Raw genomic sequence first — 20,000 nt, 5'->3', positions numbered from 1 at the left:
GAGAGAGAGAAAGAGAAAGAGAGAGAGAAAGAGAGAGAGAGAGAGAGAGAGAGAGAGAGACTGCATACAGTGGTATGTAAATGTAGACCACAGTAAGGTAGAGGGGAGAGAGCCACTGGAGCAGGTTTCAGCAGACTTAATTATTCATCTCTGTTATTTTTCATCAGCAGCTCCTACAGTTGCTGTGTGTGTATAATAACACTGTATTTTAACGACAAGACGTTTCTTTGTGTGCTTTACTCTGAGGGATCCCAGCTTTTATTCTGCCTCTGACACAAGAACCTTTCAAAAGGGAGTGTCCGCTCGGAGGCCAGTGCACACCATTCAGGAAGGGCGTGCCTCATCTGACCAGACCCAATAGGTGCAGTAGTGAGCTGTTTGTGCTCTGTGCTGGCCTGGACTGAAACGGCTCCCTGTCAGCGGGACCTGCTTGATGGGGTGAACATTAGGGAAGTTTATTTTCTCCTGTGGCCTCTTCCGTAGTCAAGTTTGAGGACTTAATACAGGGTCCTCACAAAGCAAATATTTTGTGTTCACTCTTGTCTGTACACTTGAAAAGGGCTTGTGTGCTGGTCTTATGTAGCAAAGGCTGGGGGGGGGGGGGCATACGGTATATGTTTTTTGATTCCCCCCTTTTTGTGTATGTGTGTGTGTTTCTCTGTGTGTATATATATATATATAAGTATATATACTCTTTTAATCCCGTGAGGGAAATTTGGTCTCTGCATTTATCCCAATCCATGAATTAGTGAAACACACAGTGAGGTGAAGCACACACTAATCCCGGCGCAGTGAGCTGCCTGCAACAACAGCGGCACTCGGGAGCAGTGAGGTGTTAGGTGCCTTGCTAAAGGGCACTTCAGCTGTGCCTACTGGTCGGGGTTCGAACCAGCAACCCTCCGGTCACAAGTCCGAAGCGCTAACCAGTAGGCCACGACTGCCCCAGAGCACGTATGAGAAAGAGAGAAAGACAGGACGTGTTCCATTTTGTAGCTAATAACAAATAATAAATTATGACACAGATAACCAGACAAAACTTAAAACTGACACAATTCAATGCTTTGATTAAATAAGTTTATTTGTTCTTTTACATATAGGTGTACATTTCAGTTTCACTCCGAGCAGGAGTGTCACAGTTTATTCCTAAACAATATTTTGCTCTGTTTTTATTCATGATTTTAATTCCCTTTGTTTATCACACTTGCTCTAAAAATAGAATAACCTCTAGTTTCTGCTCAATATCAGAAATAAGGTCCTTTATACATTGTTCTTGTATGACAAGAAAAAGCATATTCTCAAAATATCACATCACTCCTGTGACCCATTCGGATGGTATCCTTCCATTTAAAAAACAAAGGCAAGAAAAAATCCCCATCACAAGTGATGGTAATCAGTCAAATGTGTGTTTGCCATTTTTTAACCTTCTTTGTTTCCCATTTATTCTACTCCATGATGCTAATTCTTTAGATATAACCCTTTAAATAAAGAATACATGGTGATGGTGATTAGCACATCATTTTTCAGCTTCAGACAAAAAACAGAGCCTTTGGCTAAATGTGCTGCATGAGAAAGCTTGCCAGTGTTCAACTATTCAATCAAAAAAAATTAAAATAAAAACCTGAATAACATACTCTATGCTGACTGCCAACTGTGCAAAATAAATAAACAAGTTCATTGGTCTAAAACAAAGAATGCACTTCAAAGCTGAAAAACTGAAATCAAACCAGCACGATGATCTGAAAAGCCAGCGGCTTTGTTAGCGCATGTAAATATATGTTTAAACCTTCACTCTTACGCATAGACCCAACCCCCATGATCACAGTGTAAATAAAATGGATTTAAAAACAGAGTTATTAAAGTCAGGAGCAAAAGAAAATCTTCAATATTCTTCCTTACCAAAACAAATAAAGAAAATAATAAATACATTGCATCCAAGCTGTTGTTTACAATATATTAAAACTGCTGCATAATATATTTGTTTATCTTTATAGCATTTAGATATAAAACTCATATACAATAACTCAATAACAAAAAGACATCCTGAAAGAATGATGAAAAGAAGCTTAATTAAGATAATGTTGTATGTGTAAACACATAGGAGTTGTCAGCGTCACATTCAGTTCACTCCTCACGCTCAGTGAGAAAAGCCGAGATACAATGGAAAGAAGTGCAGACCCCCCCCCCTCCCCCCTCCCCCCATACACACAAACACCACACCTGCAGGGTCAGAGCATCCACCCCCCCTCCTGTACAGAGCCCTCCCTCCCCCCCCCCAACTAACTTGACACTTATTTCCAATTTCTCTTCAAGGTGCTCCTCAGCATTAGGACATAGGGGGAAACACTAAGGTTACATTTAATATTTTAATAAGAATTAAAAGATTAAAATAAGAAATAATTTAATCTTTCAATAAGAAAATATTTGAACGCACCTAGCAAATGGTCTATATATATCGATGCCTGAACAAAATCACTGAGCATGGGAAAATACTTTGATTATTGCCATCTTCATCCATTTTTTTTGTATATTGCACATTTTGCAAAACAGATCAAATCAAAACATTTAGGATGGAGGCTACCATGGAAGGAAAATATTTTCCCTTATGCATACAATATATATTATATGTAAAAAAGCGGTTCAATCTTCCTCCTACTAAAGCAAAGTGCTTTCTCCTATGACATAATATTGGGGCTTTGTCAATAACTAACATATTTAAAATCTGAGAGCATATATCAGTGTCCATGCAAGCCAAACTCAGCTTTACTTTTGACGTTAACTCACAGAATTCTTAGCACCTCATAATTGAGCTGGACGTCATATCAGGAAGTGATATTATCCTGAATATCAGCATGTCATAAGACTGAGACTGGAAGCCAAATAACACACATATTGATATTCACTAGAAAGAGAACAACCTTCAGTATGATATTGCTTTCCCCCGCAACAGTTCATTAAACAAGGCGCTCACTTTTGTTGTTTCTTTGGCTCCGTCAACAAACATTACTATTCCACAAGATTTCAACCCAATAGTCTATTGTTCTCAAGCAGCACATGAGCTGACCACAGGTTAGGTCTGTTAAACGGAGAAAGCAGTAAAAACGTTGCTGTGTTGCTAATCATCAGCACATATGGAATGCCTCCTGTCCAGTCAAGTCACTTGACCAGAACATCTTATCGGAGCTTGACACGGTGTGTAAAATGACCTCTTCCCGGGGATAAATGTCTGCCTTTAATTAACTTCATCATTGAAAGACACTTCTATTCCTTTTAATCTCTCTTTGTCTGTCTTTTTGAGAAATTAGATATCTACAACTGCACAGATAGACAGAGTAAAAAGCTTTGCACAAAGACTGCTATTCTCAGAGACTCAAACAGCGCATTTCTAACCCGGCTTATTGAGGCTGCCATTCTCTCAGTGGGTGGCTTCCGGGACATTTCAAAGCCAACTAACTGTAAGGAATCTCTACATGAAAAAGAGACGCCGGAGCGTCAGCTTTGTTTACTTGTTAAAATTCCTCCTCCGGTCGCTGAGCACTGGAGCTGAGGCACCTGTGCACGGTGAGGCCTTACTACACAGACATTTTTTTTTTCTTTCAAAAAATGTCAAACGTTTTTTTTTTTTAGTTATACAAAAACATAACACAGGCCGATCTTCACGGTCTTCTCATGACTAGGCTACACTCCTCTCTTGACCAATCCTTTGAAACAATCATAGGTTTGGACCTCAAGTTTCCAAAAAATCATGTTTGTTTGTAATGTAGCTGGCACTGCATTTGGGAATAAGTGCTGATATTACAAAGTAAAGACAAGAAAAAAAGGTAAAAGATTAAAAGTAACACAATGGGGCTGTATATCTCTTAAGGCTGCCATTCCAGTCTTTCAGCAGTGAGGGTGACACTTCACTGACTCCATGAGTGTGTATTTGTTTGCCACTTTGCTTTCCAGTATTCCTTCTGTCCTTTGTGTGTATGTTGTAGTGGTGGTGGTGGTGGTGGTGGTGGGGTGGGGGGGTGGTATTTAAACACCTTGTAGCTTTTGGGGTAGGGTTGAGGGGGGGGGGACAGTGACTAGGCTCTGTGAGGGAATGTAATGACATGGCACTTGGTGCAGATTGACAGGCATTGTGACAGACACTGCGCCTCCTCCTCCTCTGTACTTCTTCAGTAGTATGGCACTAACACGGGCTCATCCACACGGGCGCCAGGTTTGGCTCCATGCCCCCCTCCCCATTTCTGCCACATCAGCATGGGAGGCATCACCAGCTGCTGGTTAGGCTGGCATTTTTAAAAATCCTTTTTTTCCAAAAAATAAAATAAAAAAAATAATAAAAAACAACATGGCACAGTCTCAGGCACGAGGCAGTGCCCGCAATGTGAGGTGTCCATGCTGTGGCTCCAGTTACAAGAAGCCTCCAAGAAACAGAGGCTAGAGAGAGAGAGAGAGAGAAAGAGAGAGAGAGAGAGAGAAAGTGAAGTAGATAAAGCATGAGAGCAAGGAGGTGTCGAGGTGACATTTGCTTCGGTGATAAAGAGCTGATCGGCATATGATGGTCTCGGACGTCCAGTGGGTGAGTAGCTTCATTTGTCCCCTCTCTCCGTCCTTCCTTTATCTGGTCACCACGCGCAGCCTCCAAGCTCTGACCTCCCTCACTTGTTGACCTGTGATGGGCACAGATGGACAAGACATGGCACAAACAGACAGGGTGGTTAGCGGTTTCAGGTGGGGGTGGAGGGGTGAGTTTGACTTCCCTCCAGGACATTCTCATGTAATTACCACGGCACGCCACTTGCTGCCATCTGTCTCGTTCTCCCCACGGACTGTCCTGAGAACAACACGGCCGTGGGGACCCCTCCGACGCATAAACAAGCCTCCGATTCTCCATTACTACAACGCCCTACGACACAGACAGACACTAACAACCTGATTGACATCTTTAGGGAAAAAACCACAGTGTTTAGGACTGATCCACCACTGTGATGCTCAAAATGAGCTTGTCTTTGTTTGCGGCAGCTAATTTAGTTTTTCCTAAGTTATTCAATTATCTCTAAGAAGAAATATTTGCTAGTATTATTCCTGATTACTGTGCTATTAGTCCGCTGTGGATGTGAGAGACTACAATGGGATGGGATTACTGCGCCGGGCCTGACTGTTTGTTTGTCGTTTTCCCTTTTGTTTAGTCTTGACAAAGAGACACAAACAAGCATGCGCACAGGCACACGCGCGCACACACACACACACACACATACACACACACACACGCAAAGAGAAATGTCCCATTGGGTAGGTTGAATGTACAGTAGTAGCTCTGTAATTGGCTTTCATGCTGGATTACAGAATTTGAACAATAATTTTCTCTTTGTCTCCCAAAAGCTATTGAGTCACTCTAGAGGGCAGTTTCACCAGAGGATCCACAAATCCCCCTGGTTAGTGATGAATCACAACATCATATTTTAGATTACAGGCCATTTATATTTGTTGGGAATATTTTAAACCATGTTATTGCCCTTGTAGTGTAGATATTAATATGCATAAGCTCCTTTACAATGTGTTAGGCCAAATTGTATGATTATTAATCAGTCTAGCTTTTCAAGCATCTGAATGCAAACACACACACACACACACACACACACACACACACACACACACACACATACACAATATATAAACAGAGGGAGAGAGAGAACAATGAGTATACAAAAAAATAACCCTAAGGCTACAGCTGACCTGTGCGTGTTGGAAATGTCTTGTGTGTGTATAGCTGTCTTAGCAGTGCCAGATGGACATGGGAGAGCAACGCAGCACTGGCCTGCCCACATCCTCTGGCCTCCCTCTCCCCTGCCCTGCCAAGCACTGCCCACTGACCCTCTGTGGTCGTGGGCCCGCCACGCTCTCTAGCTCTGCTCACCACCACACCACAACGCGCACCAGCAAGGACACTTCTGAGGGCCCAGTGACGCAAGTGACCCGTGTTTTAGAGCTGAAGACAGAATGGCCAGTCGCCAGACCAGACAGTGGAATGAAGGCCTGGCCTTGGAACCCTTCATGGGGATGCAACCACTGCTATGCAATGCAATGCAAAAACCCTCCGCTGTGGACGCTAGCTGCTGGTGTGGACGCTAGCTGCTGGTGTGGACGCTGGGGTATTTTTAGCTACACTGATGGGATTAACTCCCTGAGTGGCAATGTGGATCAATGGAAGGTGCTGAGGATCACTGCGGCCTGATCCTAATAAAATATACCGATATATACCGATAGACAGACAGAGATGTATGTCCTCCTTGTAGGGTAGTCCACTCTGTTAGACGCTAATGCACTAATTGAAAGGCTCCATTTTGTGGTTGCAGCCTTTGGTTCATTCCTTACAGTTTGTAAATAATATCCTAAATTCATACACAAGCGCTCTGCTGCCCTACTGAATGCTGAACCTTTAAAGTCCCCATGACAGAAAATCTGAATAAATACTGCCATAGCTGTCATCTGCATTCATGTCCCAGCTTGTGAGCAGCACAAGTGTGAATAAGAGCAGTGTGAGTCTGTGGTTAGGGACACACTACTCTTTGGAGGCACTTCATTGGATCCCAGCTTATCTGATACCCATTGAGGATTGCATCACCAAAGATTAATGGTTGATGGTGCATTATGGCTTAAGTGATTAAGATGCCCTCTGTATGAAACAACCATCTCTCTCTCTCTCTCTCTCTCTCTCTCTCTCTCTATCTCTCTATCTCTCTCTCTTTCTGCCCATCTTTCTCTATCCTTTACTCTCTCTCTCTCTCTCTCTCTCTTTCTCCCTCTCTTTTTTACTCTCTCTCTCTCTTCCCTCTCTGTTCAGTCCATCTGTGTTAGGGCATCCACAGTACACTTCTGCCACAACTCATCCGCATCGCCACGAGGCTTAATGTAACCTAATGGTGTCCCGTCCACAAAGGCGACCACCCTACCCCTCACATTCCCCTTCGCATGGCTTCCACATTAAAGCCTTCCCTCGTGATGGCTCCTCGCCGAAGGACGGTCATTAGTTACGTAACATTGTCTCCTTCACAAGCCATGACCCTATGGACTGCATTGATCTGTGTATACATCCATTCTGCTGCAGGGGGCCACACATATCAAGCATTTGCCTAATACGTTTAGACTCAAATGATCCGGCCCCAAGGCCTGGCTAATAATCATTCGCGAGGAGACAGCCATTGATCCCCCCATTTTAACTTCCTCTGTTGATTTTTAAAGCAGGGAGAGGCAGTTTGGAAGGCTGCAGAGTTATGAGTTCATAGTCATAGCAGTGCACCAGTTTTACGATCGCCTTTTTCACAATCGAGGCTGAATTTATTTCTCACAGAATGAATATGTTAGTTTTTGCCTCTTAAATAAGATTAGCCTTCTTTTATGGAGCCACAGAGATGTAAAAATCTCAGAAATGCAGATCTTGTCTAACAGTTTACAGTTTCAGGGGCCTCTTGCTTTTTCTCATCCTGCTGTCCACCAAGGGGGTGTTGACCATACCCCCAGGGCGAATGACATCATTCTTAACACATACTTCTCCATTCAGGCAAACAAATCTCTCACAGTAGATCACTGCTGAAGGGTATCGGAGAAAGATGTGAAATGGTCAGAGCCCCTGGCACATGTCTCCACAGCAGGGCTCCACGCCAGCCTTGGACACAAACGGCAACAGGAGGCTGGGCGTGTAATCTCCTGCCCCCGTGTCACAATGCGATAACCTTCCACAGCGAAGGCACAATAACATGAAAGGGCCAATTCGTGCCCCTCGCAATCAGTCTGGCTGGGCCGCAATCTTGTTATTATGTGCCGTGTGACACTCGCGGGCCTCCATTGTCTCGGCCGGCCAAGGAGCTGGTGAGGTGAGACCCGTTTCCTGAGTACTAGGCCCATTTGTCTCTCTCTCTCTCTCTCTCTCCCTCTCCTTCCCTCTCTCCATCCTCGTTTTTCTCCCCCCCCCCCCCCCCCCCCACCCCTCTTGGTCTTGAGACTAGGGGCACACACCGGTAATTGCCCTGGGGGGCCCCATGCGGCGAGTGGCGGCGGGTGATAAGGAGGGGAAGGGGAAGAGAGAGGAAGGGCAGCGCGGCCTTGACAGGATGCCAAGATATTACAGCGCAGGCCGGCCAGGAATGCACCTCTCCAGCGTCCAGCTCCACCCGGCTGGAGACCTCAGGGGACATCGGCATCAACCCTGCTACAGTAGCACTCACACTGGCCCTGAGTCAGGATAGTCACTAATGTCATTCAAACTTGAAAGAACTTCTTATCAGAAAAACTTCTTGTCTACAAATGAGAAGATCTGAGAGATTCCTATTAGGAACAGTTGTTTGAGGAAAGTTCTTCAGCTTTCAAAACACTCATTAAGTAAATTATTCACATATTTCAGCTACTATTATTTTTAGTACATTAAAGACATATTTTATCTTTGAAAAACACTCTGTTCTTGTATTCTGTTACATGTAAGTTCCAAATGACATGCCTCGCTATGATTTCCAGTTTGAAGATTTTAGCTTTAAGTAAGCTGTCGATGTGGGCCAACAGAATAATCCTGCTTTAGGAGTGAGACTCCGCTGGATGACTTCCTAATGACCCCTGGGCAGCACACACTCAAAAGTCTGGCAGCAAAGCGACTCTCAGAAACAGACACAGAGGGCCTGGTGCTTACCTTCACTGAGGAGGGTGGCCTGGTAAGCTGGCTTATACTGCAGAGAAAAGGAGAGAATGACAGACAATTAGACAGAGCAGAGTACAGTGAAGTCTGGTCAAGCACAGTTCTATGGCTCACATGGCTATGGAGTGCTGAAGGGGCTACTACAGCAAGGGTCTCTGAACAGGAGCCGTAGTGGAGCTCCGCAGGGAATGGGGGGACTTACAGTGTCTGTGTGGGGCCTAAACCTGATGGGTTTCATACTTAGACAGGGCTCAGTGAAGAAGCAGCCTTGCATTTACTACTACCCCCTCTCCCTCTCCTCCACTCTCTCTCTTTTCCTAATCCCCTCATCCTTCTCTCTCTCTCTCTCTCTCTCTCTCTCTCTATCTGTCCATCCTCCTCTGTTCCTGCGCTGCCTCATCGGCACCAACACTTCAGCGCGCTTCATGCCAATCCGTTCGCCTCGCCCGCAGCCCTGCCACTGGACTAGTGACTTGGGCATGCTCCCTCATCCATGGCCATATTCATGAAACAAACTGTAGTGGTGGTGATGGTGATGGGGGATGGGGGGGGAAACACCTTCAGGCATCATGCCCAGTGATGCCAGGGCAATGACAGCAGATGAAACAAATGAGATCTCATGCACGTGATAAAGGACTGAGGGGGATGGGGGGTGGGGGGGGGGGGCATCAGTGTGCCTATCCGGGGCCACTATAAATAGCGTCGCCGCACTTAAAAAAAGGGAGCGCTAACAACCTGGAAGTAATGGAGCCCCGGCAAGAGTGCCGCAAATAGACAGCAAACGCTTGGCTGGAGAGCTCTTCTGCTCCTTGGGTCGTATAAATAGAGCGGGATGTCTAAGGACAGCGCCACGTTTGTTAGCATGCTGGAGCAATATTGGAGCGTGAAGGAACCGTTGTTTAAAAAAAACGAAGCGAGAGAAAAGAAGGAGGAGAAATTGGAGTTCTTTTCGTGTGGAATACGCTGAGAAAGGGCAGTGAAGCTGCGGTTTGACTCTTTGCGTGTTTGGATCATTAGGTTCACTGTTCATTATTCAGGCTTTTTCAGACATTCAGCTCATTTGAGAAAACAGTTTTTGGTGTTGCGTTTCAAGCATCAAGCATGTGTGGTGTTCAAAGAGCTGAAAGTACAGAGATATGAATAACAAACTCCGTTTCACATCCATATTTCACAAACTATATAGCAAATCCGTAAAAAAGTACACCCATTTTTGAGGTTCTGCCTTGCTATGCTCATTCCTGAGGTGTTATCTGTTGTTGAGTGTGCGCTTGAGAAGGGATTGTGGTTTAGCTGCACAAACACCAGCAACCCACACACATCACTCTGTGGTCTGACATAAACCACAGGATTGACTTTTTGATGTATTTTGGGAGACAAACAAAACAGTATCACTGTTTTGAAAGAAGAAATAATCAGTGTGGTGAAATCTACTATTTTACAACTTACATTTCTAACATCTCAACACTTGTGTATAACAGGCAAGAAGCACTGCTGTGACCTTCCCATTTCTTTCAAAGTTTAACATACAAATATACAAATGCCTGTTGTAGCTCAGCCAATGAAAACTATCTGAACGGTCCAAGCCAAATTGATTCTTTGAGTGAATGGAGTATCTGGTCATCAGCATAGCCATTTCAAATCAATGCTTCTCAGCTGACTGGGCCAGAGATGTGCATTGTGATCAGATAGCACTTCCTGTGAGCCAAATTCCACCGTGATGACTGGGTCATCCTTCTGTCCTGGCCGCTACTTACGCGGCTCCCCACTGGGAACCCTGGGAAACGGTGAGAAATTCGTGCAACGTGTAGCAACAACGTAAGGTCTGCAGGGGAAAACCCTTCTCAGTGAACACTTGTCTGCCACTGAATGCCCGCTTCGAACAGGAAGGAAGTCATTTCTAGGAGGCCAGCCACAGAGGAAGTCCACTTGATAAAATAATGTCCCCCTCTTTCAAAACAACAAAAAAAAACTGCATTGCACGGATGGCCAAGGCATTGTGTTTGTTTTACCCTTTTAAGGCAATAAGATGGCAGAGTATGACAAAGCCCAGAGGCATGGCATGCACTCGTAGCACCATCAGCAAGCAAAAAAACCCCTGTTTGTCTGCCTGTTAATATATGCTGAAGGCGGCAGCTTATAATGGGAAAAGCAAGCAGTCAGGAGCCATGTGACTATGTTAGTCTTTAGTGAGAATAGCTGGCGTAAGCAGGAGAGAGGGCTCCGCTGATGGGCTGAGGGCTCGCCAAATCCCCCCGGCTCCTCAGAGATGGTCAGAGTCTGTTCTTACTCGATGTCTGGTGTTGAGCTGACCCCTGGCCTGTGCTGATCTCTGTCTATCTCCAATCTGAAAATACCAGATGTGGTGTTTAGAGACTAGCAACGTCCAACACCTCATAGATGAGGGGAAAATGTGTAATGGACTTTCAAATTGAAGGGAATGCAATGCATTCATAGAATAATAAATCAAAATCATGTGCTATCCACACACTCCCCTCAACTCTGCAAAGCTGATACTCATCAGCCTATCATGTCATATATCTGCTACTGTTCTTTTTATCCATCATAGTATTTAGGAAAACAGGGGATCAAGGTACTTACTGTTTATCAGCCTTTTCCCGGTCGTCCAGGAAGAAGAGGGCTGTGGCGAGGAAGAACATCCCTCCCAGGACGATGACGAAGGGGCACAGCATGAGCGCGTAGCCCAGGCTCAGGAACTGCCAGAGGACTGACGTCTTGTAGCTCTGCTGTAGACTGTCGGAGATCTGCAGAGAGAACACACACACACACACATCAACACTGAAGGCAAGGTCTCACATCCCGCTGCAGCAAGTCTTGCTTTTCTCAATCTCCTTCACATGTTCTAGAAAAATCTATGGAGCCCGAGTTTCAACTGCTTGCCCTCAGGCACTGTTTCCTGTAGTCATGACTTAATTCATTAATTACAGGATGGGTGTGAATATCAATCTGCCATACTGAGGCAGTTAACTGATTGTTGTTCTCACTTAGAGCTTTGTAAAGCAAAGAAGTCCACCAGTGGAGACTGTCAGTCAATGTCAGGTAGATTTCAATAAATCAATGAAAGTTTCAACAAACAAAATTAAGATATTGATTTAAAACTAGAAAGGAACGTGTGGACTGGTATAAACAGTGCTTCTCACATTCCCAGTAGTGTAGGACTGCAAAAATGAACATGATGGAATTCAGCTGAGAAAAAGGGTATGAAGAAGCTAATGAATATGAAACTAGTTTTTAAATCAAATAAAAACAAATAAAAATGAGCAATTTCCATTGCAGGTGAAACATAAGTGGAAGTACTTAAATAGTACATAACTACATATTTTAGGGAAGCAAACCCTCAAACCCCAAAATGTATATAATATGCAAAGGGGGGGGGGGGGGGGGGGGGATTAAACAGCCGCTAAGGGATGTTGTGTAAAGTGCTGACACAGGCAAATCATTTCCCAGCATGCCTGTGAGTGCTTTGGAACGCGATGGCACATGCCTGTGTGCCACTGCTGGACACCAGGAAGTGACCCCGGGTTCAACTCCATTCTGCTGACTCACCCAGAGATTATGGTCAGGTGAAATGGTCCCCTCTGGAGCCTAAGTGATTGATTGGATTGACTTAATGCACCAAATCTTTTGTCATGAGCTTTGGATGTTGTAAATCAACCTAATAGCAATGCATAGATTATCCCTAATGACCAGGACTTGTAAGTGTAAGTGCCACAGTACACATAAATGCTGATGGCGTGTGCACATGCACGCACATAACCCAATGTGCTGGCAGGGAAAATTAATAAAAAAACTCCAAATGAAAAACAGACATGTTTAATTTCACATGGATCAGTCAAAAAAAATATCAGCACTTTAGTAATTTGACCAATTTGGAGGTAATTAAATAGCCACCCACTTTGCCTCAAGCTGTATTAATCTTGATCGCAAATCCACAAATGAAGTTGACACGAGATTAAAATTGTAATGACACATTTGTGGGCAAGAAACGTTTCTCCCATAATGGCTTCTGGATGACTTTAAAAATACTATACCTGCTGTTCTGGCACTGCAGGGCCAGAGAGCCCGCCAGTCAAATGGCTCCAAATTAACATCATTTCACATTATACAATCTCTCATTTCCTTGCTTAAGCAAGTGGAACTGAAATTTCAAACCCACTTATGAAGACTGGGCCCTGTCTCCCTGGCCGTGGTCTGAGAGAGCCAGCCTCAGTGGCAGCAGCCCACTCCAGTGCAGCAGGGTGGGGCGGCTCGTTCCGCTGAGGCAGCTATTAGCAGAATGAGGCGTGAGAAATTTGGAGCCGTGACTCAAGACGTCTAGAACTCGGCCCACCATGGTAGGTTAAGTTACCTGAGAAAGGTGGGCATAAATAAACGGCATGGAGGTGCTGTAGCCCCGGGGTGTGGCATAGTTCTTTGCGAAAGCCTCATATTTGAGGTTTGGTGTTTTCTTCCTCGCAGGATGACTAGAGTGTGTGGGTGAGTGGGGGCCTGCCGGCCGGCCTGCCTGTCCGTGCGGATCTGCCCTGTGGTTGCTAAGTGCCGAACAGCTGGTGTGGTTTTCCTGTGGGAGATCCGCATACTAGAGTTGGAGAAGTGTGTGTGTGTGTGTAGTGTGTGTGTGTGTGTGTGTGTGTGTAGTGTGTGTGTGTGTGTGTGTGGTGTGTGTGGTGTGTGTGTGTGTGTGTGTGTGTGTGTGTGTGTGTGTGTGTGTGTGTGTGTGTGGTGAGGGGTGCCTGTCGATGGTGTGCGGAAACGTCACTGCCTTTGTCACACTGACTCGCTAAAGCCTCCAGCATGACAGAGCGGGATCACCAGTGACGCATTCGTGTGCGTCTGCAGGCCTGCTGGACAGAGCTGTGACCTACTACTGCGGAGCAGCGTGGAGCGGAGCGACATCCTGTGTGACTGGCCTCCGGGCCCCTTTATCAGTGCCTCACAGGAGCTCCCCATCAGGGGCCCTCCCACCACACGGGGGCCAAGACACTGGCTGCGATGGACACACAGTAGGGGTAGAGATACACCCAGCGTGCCTGTGGAGCCCTGTCACAGATGACGCAATGCCCTCTGTAAACAAAACAAACAAACAAAAAAGCCTCCCTACGAGACACTTCTATCATTATTAACAAGGAGCTGTGAATGTGCTCGTCTGGCATTTTGAGCGATTTGGAAACGTCTGCTCCGCGAGGTGGAATGTGTAGCCTGGGTGCTACTGTGCACTACCTGGAATGGAACCCTTGTGGTCGACGCCTTGTGACGTCTCTCGGATGAAGAAGACAGAGTGTGTCCCACACAATGTGTGGCTTCTGTTGAGATGCTTAGGCCGGCTGTTGGCAGAGAGAGGCCCTGCTTAGGTAATAACAGGAAAGTCTTGGGGCCGGTACAGCATTACGTAAGCCTATATAGCCTTGCAAGGCAAAACAAGCCAGCCAGTTGAGGATGGGCTGAAAGCTCCAAAAAACACAACATTATGTCACCCTCACTTCCAGGGCATGTGTTCCTCCTGGTGTTTACGTTCCTTTTGCTGTTGTTACTGTTAAGGGTCTTTTCCCCTTCTGGGTTCTGACTCTACCTGTCTGTTTCCTCCTGCTGAGATGGTAATTGCTTCTTTCATCGCTAATTGCTAATTTGAGATGGCAGTCTCAACGGCTCCTTCTGTCAGCGCACCCGCAGAGCCCGTGGCGAGTCTCTCTGAGTCCAATGCTCTCTCTCTCTCTCTCTCTCTCTCTCTCTCTCTCTCTCTCTCTCTCTCGCTCTGTGTGTCTACCTCTCTCTGTACTGCTGCTGTGTAAGGCTAGTCCATGCCTCCAGGAACGTTAAGAAAACGGCACAACTCCACGTCTTGTAAATGTCAAAGACAGAGACAGGCGACCAGAGCAAGTGGCGTGCTTCGAGGGCCTGTCATTCACCTCAACTATGACTCACCACTCTTAGGCCTGAACAGGAAACCAGCCACTATACCCCCCCCCCCACTCACTCCTGCTATGTGATAAGGAGGAGACTGGAACTGTTCAGCGCTACCTCAGGCTTACCACCCGTGTGTACAGCTATGCTGCCCTGTTGTTGTGTGTGTATATATGTGTGTGTGTGTGTGTGTGTGTGTGTGTGTGTGTGTGTGTGTGTGTGTGTGTGTGTGTGTGTGTGTGTGTGTGTGTTTGCACATGAGAGTGGCAGGCTCCATCTGCAACAATGGCTACTGTGGGGCTTGGACCCAAGGTTGGAGTCAGAAGTGGCAGAGGCGAGGAGAGCTTGAGGAGGGGTGTGACGCCGTCGGGAAAAAGGTCTGTGGTGTTCCTGTTTGGAATGGGTGGAATGTTCTACAGTAGCCAGACATGTAGGTGGAGTAGTGTGTGTGTGTGTGTGTGTGTGTGTGTGTGTGTGTGTGTGTGTGTGTGTGTGTGTGTGTTTGTGGGTATATGAAAGGCACTGTATGAGAATAATGAGAGAAAACTGCTCATGTCTGATAACAGCGTTTAAGGGACTTACGGGAGCTTTTAAGCACACACACACACACACACACACACACACACACACACACACACTCACAGCCTTGAGTCAAAGTGGCATACTGTATCCTGGAACCTTCCACAGATTGGGAACTGCCTCCTGAGGTAGGTTTGAGGAAATAAAGGGGGACAGGAGCTTCATAGCCACTGTAGTCAAACGACATTGTAATGTTGTGATTTCCCTTCTCAAATAACCTTAACGCTCAGAGAGCTCTGGTGATGAGAACAGTCCGGAACATCAGTCTGCACGGAACATTCCGGATGACAGAGGACGTCGGGAATGTGTTTGGCAAGATACATTTGAACAAATCACGCTCATTTGCTGGATGGCGAGGGTACTAACGAGCTTCATTGCTGCGGTTGGTCAGCTGAATTATGTGTCTGGCGTCGCAGACGCTGGAGCTGTCTGCACAAGTTGTATTTCAAACCTGTGTCTCTCGACCTTTCAAACAAAATAAAAAAAATATATATAAAAAAACCTCTATGACAAATGGGATGGCAGCTGACCATAACAGCCTTTTAATCATCTTTAGACCCGGCATAAAAATGCCAGGCCTGTGATTCAATTAGGCACAGGGCTGAGAGGAGTGGAGCCAGCGCGGATATGGCCGGTTCAGTCGGGTTAATTGCGGAACACCCTGCTGTGCAGAAGCAGGAGCACAAAACATCTTATGTCAAACGGACTTGAGAAATTGTTGCATGCTTTCCGCCACACCAAAACTTCATTCACAACAAAAAATAGAAAGCCAAACAAGGAAACGGGCCTTTATGCGTGTGTGGAAGCACAAACATTGAAGATGTGGTTGCTTATTTCCAAAACCATATTCAAAAATCCATCATTAGAAAGTACAGTGATCTGTGGTGCATTTCCCGAAAGCATTGTTGAACAACTACCAATACCATCGCTAGATGATTGAAAGAGTATCAGTTTGAACACGCTCTCTCCACAGTCGCCGCGGTGGTTGCCCAGCGATGCTTTCGGGGAAACACTCTCATGAACGGGAAAACCACAAACCAATTGGAAAGTGAAAGCTCAGGCTTAAGGCTATCTTGAAAGTTGAGGTATTAATAGTTGTAATATCTTACCAGGCCAATGAGAGCTGGGCTTCCTGCATCCCCCAGGAGATGTGATGTGAAACCCTGAAGGGAAACCGCAGTGGCTCTTCGAGTCGGTATGACAACAAACTATGTGGAGAGAGAGAGAGAGAGAGACAGAGAGAGAGAGAGAGAGAGAGAGTTACACAGGAGAGTCAGAAAACTTTACGGTGGAATTAAAAAAGAAATACAATAAGGTAGAGACAAGGAGAGTGAAACACAATGAGTGCTTAAGAGAGATGCAGCCTGAAAGAGTGACAAGGGGCGAATCAACCAGGCATGACACGGAGGCGACTTCAGAAGTGGTCAATTATACAAACTCCTGTACACCTCGGTGGCACAACCCTCCGCCAGTGTCGCTTCGAGTTAAGCGGGCGGCGCGTGAACTGCCTCTAACCCGGCGGTAAGTGCTGGTGCCTCTGTGGCTGTCTCCTCGCGTCACCACCGAGCCGAGTGCCCAACGGGAGGCCGACTGGCCTTTCCATTTCACAGCAACTCCAGTTTAATCTAGCTTGAATTAATTCAAGAATGCTTTCTCCTTGCTGCTCATCGCTCTCAACAATTTCTCTTTCTCTAGCACTCTCTCTATGTCTCTGTGTTTCTCTCTCTCTGTCTTTCTCTCCATGTTACTCTCATTCTCTCTAGCATTCTCTTAGTCCTTCTCTCTGCTTGTCTCTCTGTCCGAGCCTGTGTTTCTCTCTTACCACCAACACCCACCACCCCCCCCCCCCCCCCCCCTTCTCTCTCTCGGACACAAAAACATAGTTTCGCTGAAAAATTGTTCTTCCATGTTATTTTCCATGAGTGGTGTATGCATTAAGCTCAATCAAAAGGGGGTAATTGCGCCCCTCGGCGCCGCCCTGCTGGTCCTGCGCTCCTCTCTCAGTCATACACTTCCCCTAAGTTCCCAAATAAGCAACCCAGCGCGGAGATGGCCAGTGTTGTTAGAGGCCGCACACTCGTTTCAACATAAAAATTAAAAAAAAAACTTTCCAGAGGCACAGTAGATAAGTATAGGCTTGCCATACATACCATTAAAATGTCCGCTGTAATGGCCCAGTTCAAAAAGAGCAGTGTTTCCCCAATGAAGATGCAGACCTGTAAGGAGAGAGATAGAGAGATAGAGAGAGAGAGAGAGAAAGAAAGGGGAGCGAAAGAGAGGGGGATGAATGTCAGCTCAACAGGGTTGATATTCTCACTTGACTGCAATGGCAGTATTTCTGGAACCAAAGACAATCCCTGAATAAAACCCTGATGTTTTTTTTCTTTCCCACAGCATCATAAAATATTTAAAACCGGCTTTGAAATGTGCAGCTGCGTTATTATGTGGTCAGATTAAATGGACGCATGGGTCTGTTTTTCGGGAGAGTACTCCTCTCTGACCCATGAAGAGCTGCAGGCGACCAGTGGGATGCTTTACAGGGTGACCGACATCTAGTGAGCGCCGTGTCTCTCTGTGTGTTTCGTGAACTTGTGTCCTCCTGGGAATGGACCAACTTAAACAAGGTTCCCACACACATCAGTGGTCGCAAACGCGGCTTCCAAGCCAGGGATATTTAATGGCAAATTACAGCCGATGTATTGAATATCGTAAATGATCCAACACTTTACCATGTGTACATAGTCTCTCAACAACCAAGTCCTAAAACAAGCCCCAGGAACAGCTGGTTGGGAAAACAGTGTGACCTGCAGAGGTCTGTGTCATGGATCTGGCAGGATTTGGTTGCATTGGAATTCCACCAATCCGCTGCAAACTGGACTCTGTGTCGGCTTTATGTTTTATATGCAGCACAGCCTGCTGTCAAAAGTTTGAGGGCTTGAAGTGACCGGGGAATAGTCCCTAGCAGAGAGGCACAGAATGCCTAATCACCACACAATGTGTGTGTGTGTGTGTGTGTGTGTGTGTGTGTGTATGTGTGTATCAGCCAGTGTCTGTTTGTGTCTGTATTTGAGTTTATGGCTGTTTGTGTGCTTCAGTGTCTGTGTGTGTGTGTGTGTGTGTGTTTTGTATGCGTGTGTGTGTGTGTGTGTGTTTTGTATGCGTGTGTGTGTGTGTGTGTGTGTGTGTGTGTGTCAGACATGTGGACTCGAGTCACATGACTTGGACTCGAGTCAGACTCGAGTCATGATTTTAATGACTTCAGACTTGACTTTATAAAATTCGGCATGACTTGCGACTCGACTTGGACTTGAATACTATTCACTCAAGACTTGACTCGGACTTTGCCTCTTTGACTTGTGATGACTTGACATGTCTCGAATCAAAAACTAAATTTCCTGATCGTGTACCAGTCAACCCAGAGACGCTTTCCCGCGACTAAAAAAAAATAAAAAAAATAAATAGCGGAGACAAGCGGCCAGAGCACAGTTCAGTAGATTACTGCCACTACCCCCACACGCGTTACGCACTGTGTGTAGGGCACCAAGAGACAGAGGAAGGACCAACATTTAGCCAATCACTAGTAGCTTTACTGCAAACTGATTTGCACTCTTGTTAGAGAACGTTTGTCAAAAAGCACCAACAGCATGTTACATAAAGATGATACTTTTCGAGTCCTCTCCATTAAGATCCAACTTAAACTTATGCTAAGCTACTGCATTTAATTGAGAACACATCTAAGCACGCACGAGAGGGAGAGAAAACGAGTAGGTTCCAGCTGGCTTGTCATTGTTGATGATGATTGATATCTTCTTTTAAATATAAGAAACATATAAAAAGAAATCGTGGAGGCAAAAAAATACGAGATTAGAGGAGATTGTGAATTTATCCGTTTCTCACTAGCCTACTATACTGTTATAAACTATGAGATCCAGGTCACTATGACATAGCTGCACTCACTGTGATTTGGAAAGTGGACAAGAATATTATGAAGAGTTGTCTTTGCCTTGTGTAATGGAACTGGTGAGTCTTGAAGTATTCAATAATTTATTTACATGAAGCACATGATATGCCGATTGAAACGCATTCCACTCAGCTACTGTAGCTAGGTGGCTACTGGCTACCAGGCTCATAATTCACTTTTAATTGCAAACAGAAAATGTCAAGCAAGCATCATGTCATACATGCTTCTCTTTCCAAAGGAATGAAAGCTGTTTGTGCCAACTTAATATCATGCTTAACATTGTTAAAATTGTGCTATACATGTGGCACAAACAAGTTTGTGGACTAGCCATAGGCTATATTTGAACGGAGCTGGTAAAAAAAGATCATTATGAGAACGTGTGGACAGTGGCACACAATGGGCTTAAAGTGACCGTGCACCATTTACAAATTAGATAAACAGCATCAAATGTCTAGTATTTCTTAAGAAATGAATACTTTAAAACAAAATTACTGTCATTATTATCTTTTAAATAATATAAAACTGTTGACCTTGGCTTCCCTTATGAGTCACCACTGGCAGACAGCCTAATAAATTGTTTGCAGGCAAATCTGTGGCCTAGCGCAGTGAAATACCATCAGTCAAATTATTACTCGTCCTTACAGTGGGCTCCGCAATTTGGAAAAACATTATATATATTTGCAGCTGTGCTGAGTGTCATGTAGCTATCCATTTTGTAGAGATTACTCAGGTATGCACATGTGTATATTACACAGGTATGCACATGCATATGTCGTAAAAGATTACAAGACAGAAACATTGAACATATTTTAATCTGTATTTATAGAAAAAATACTGTGGATTAGATGGAAGTGCTAAAATTATGAT

The 20,000-nt window shown here is 45.3% G+C and overlaps 1 protein-coding gene across 4 annotated transcripts in view; it reads right to left on the bottom strand.

Moving 5' to 3' along the window:
* Positions 1-1,057: 1,057 nt before the first annotated feature.
* spns2 (spinster homolog 2 (Drosophila)) overlaps positions 1,058-20,000 on the bottom strand; it is an 81,445-nt gene continuing 62,502 nt past the window's right edge. For 3 of the 4 annotated variants that reach the window (XM_042091807.1, XM_042091808.1, XM_042091811.1), the window contains 6 exons: positions 17,323-17,388; positions 16,282-16,380; positions 11,273-11,436; positions 10,962-11,018; positions 8,669-8,705; positions 1,058-4,658 (listed from right to left, as the gene is read on the bottom strand). In XM_042091807.1, coding sequence (XP_041947741.1) covers positions 4,647-4,658; positions 8,669-8,705; positions 10,962-11,018; positions 11,273-11,436; positions 16,282-16,380; positions 17,323-17,388 — 435 coding nt within the window. In that variant the 3' untranslated portion in view covers positions 1,058-4,646. The remainder of the gene's footprint in view (positions 4,659-8,668; positions 8,706-10,961; positions 11,019-11,272; positions 11,437-16,281; positions 16,381-17,322; positions 17,389-20,000) is intronic. The other variant, XM_042091810.1, reaches the window with a different exon arrangement.

Source organism: Alosa sapidissima, chromosome 5 (assembly GCF_018492685.1).
Source record: "Alosa sapidissima isolate fAloSap1 chromosome 5, fAloSap1.pri, whole genome shotgun sequence".
NCBI classification, from domain to species: domain Eukaryota; kingdom Metazoa; phylum Chordata; class Actinopteri; order Clupeiformes; family Clupeidae; genus Alosa; species Alosa sapidissima.
The sequence above is the reverse complement of the archived record's forward strand: the minus strand, read 5'-3'. Positions and strand labels throughout refer to the sequence as shown.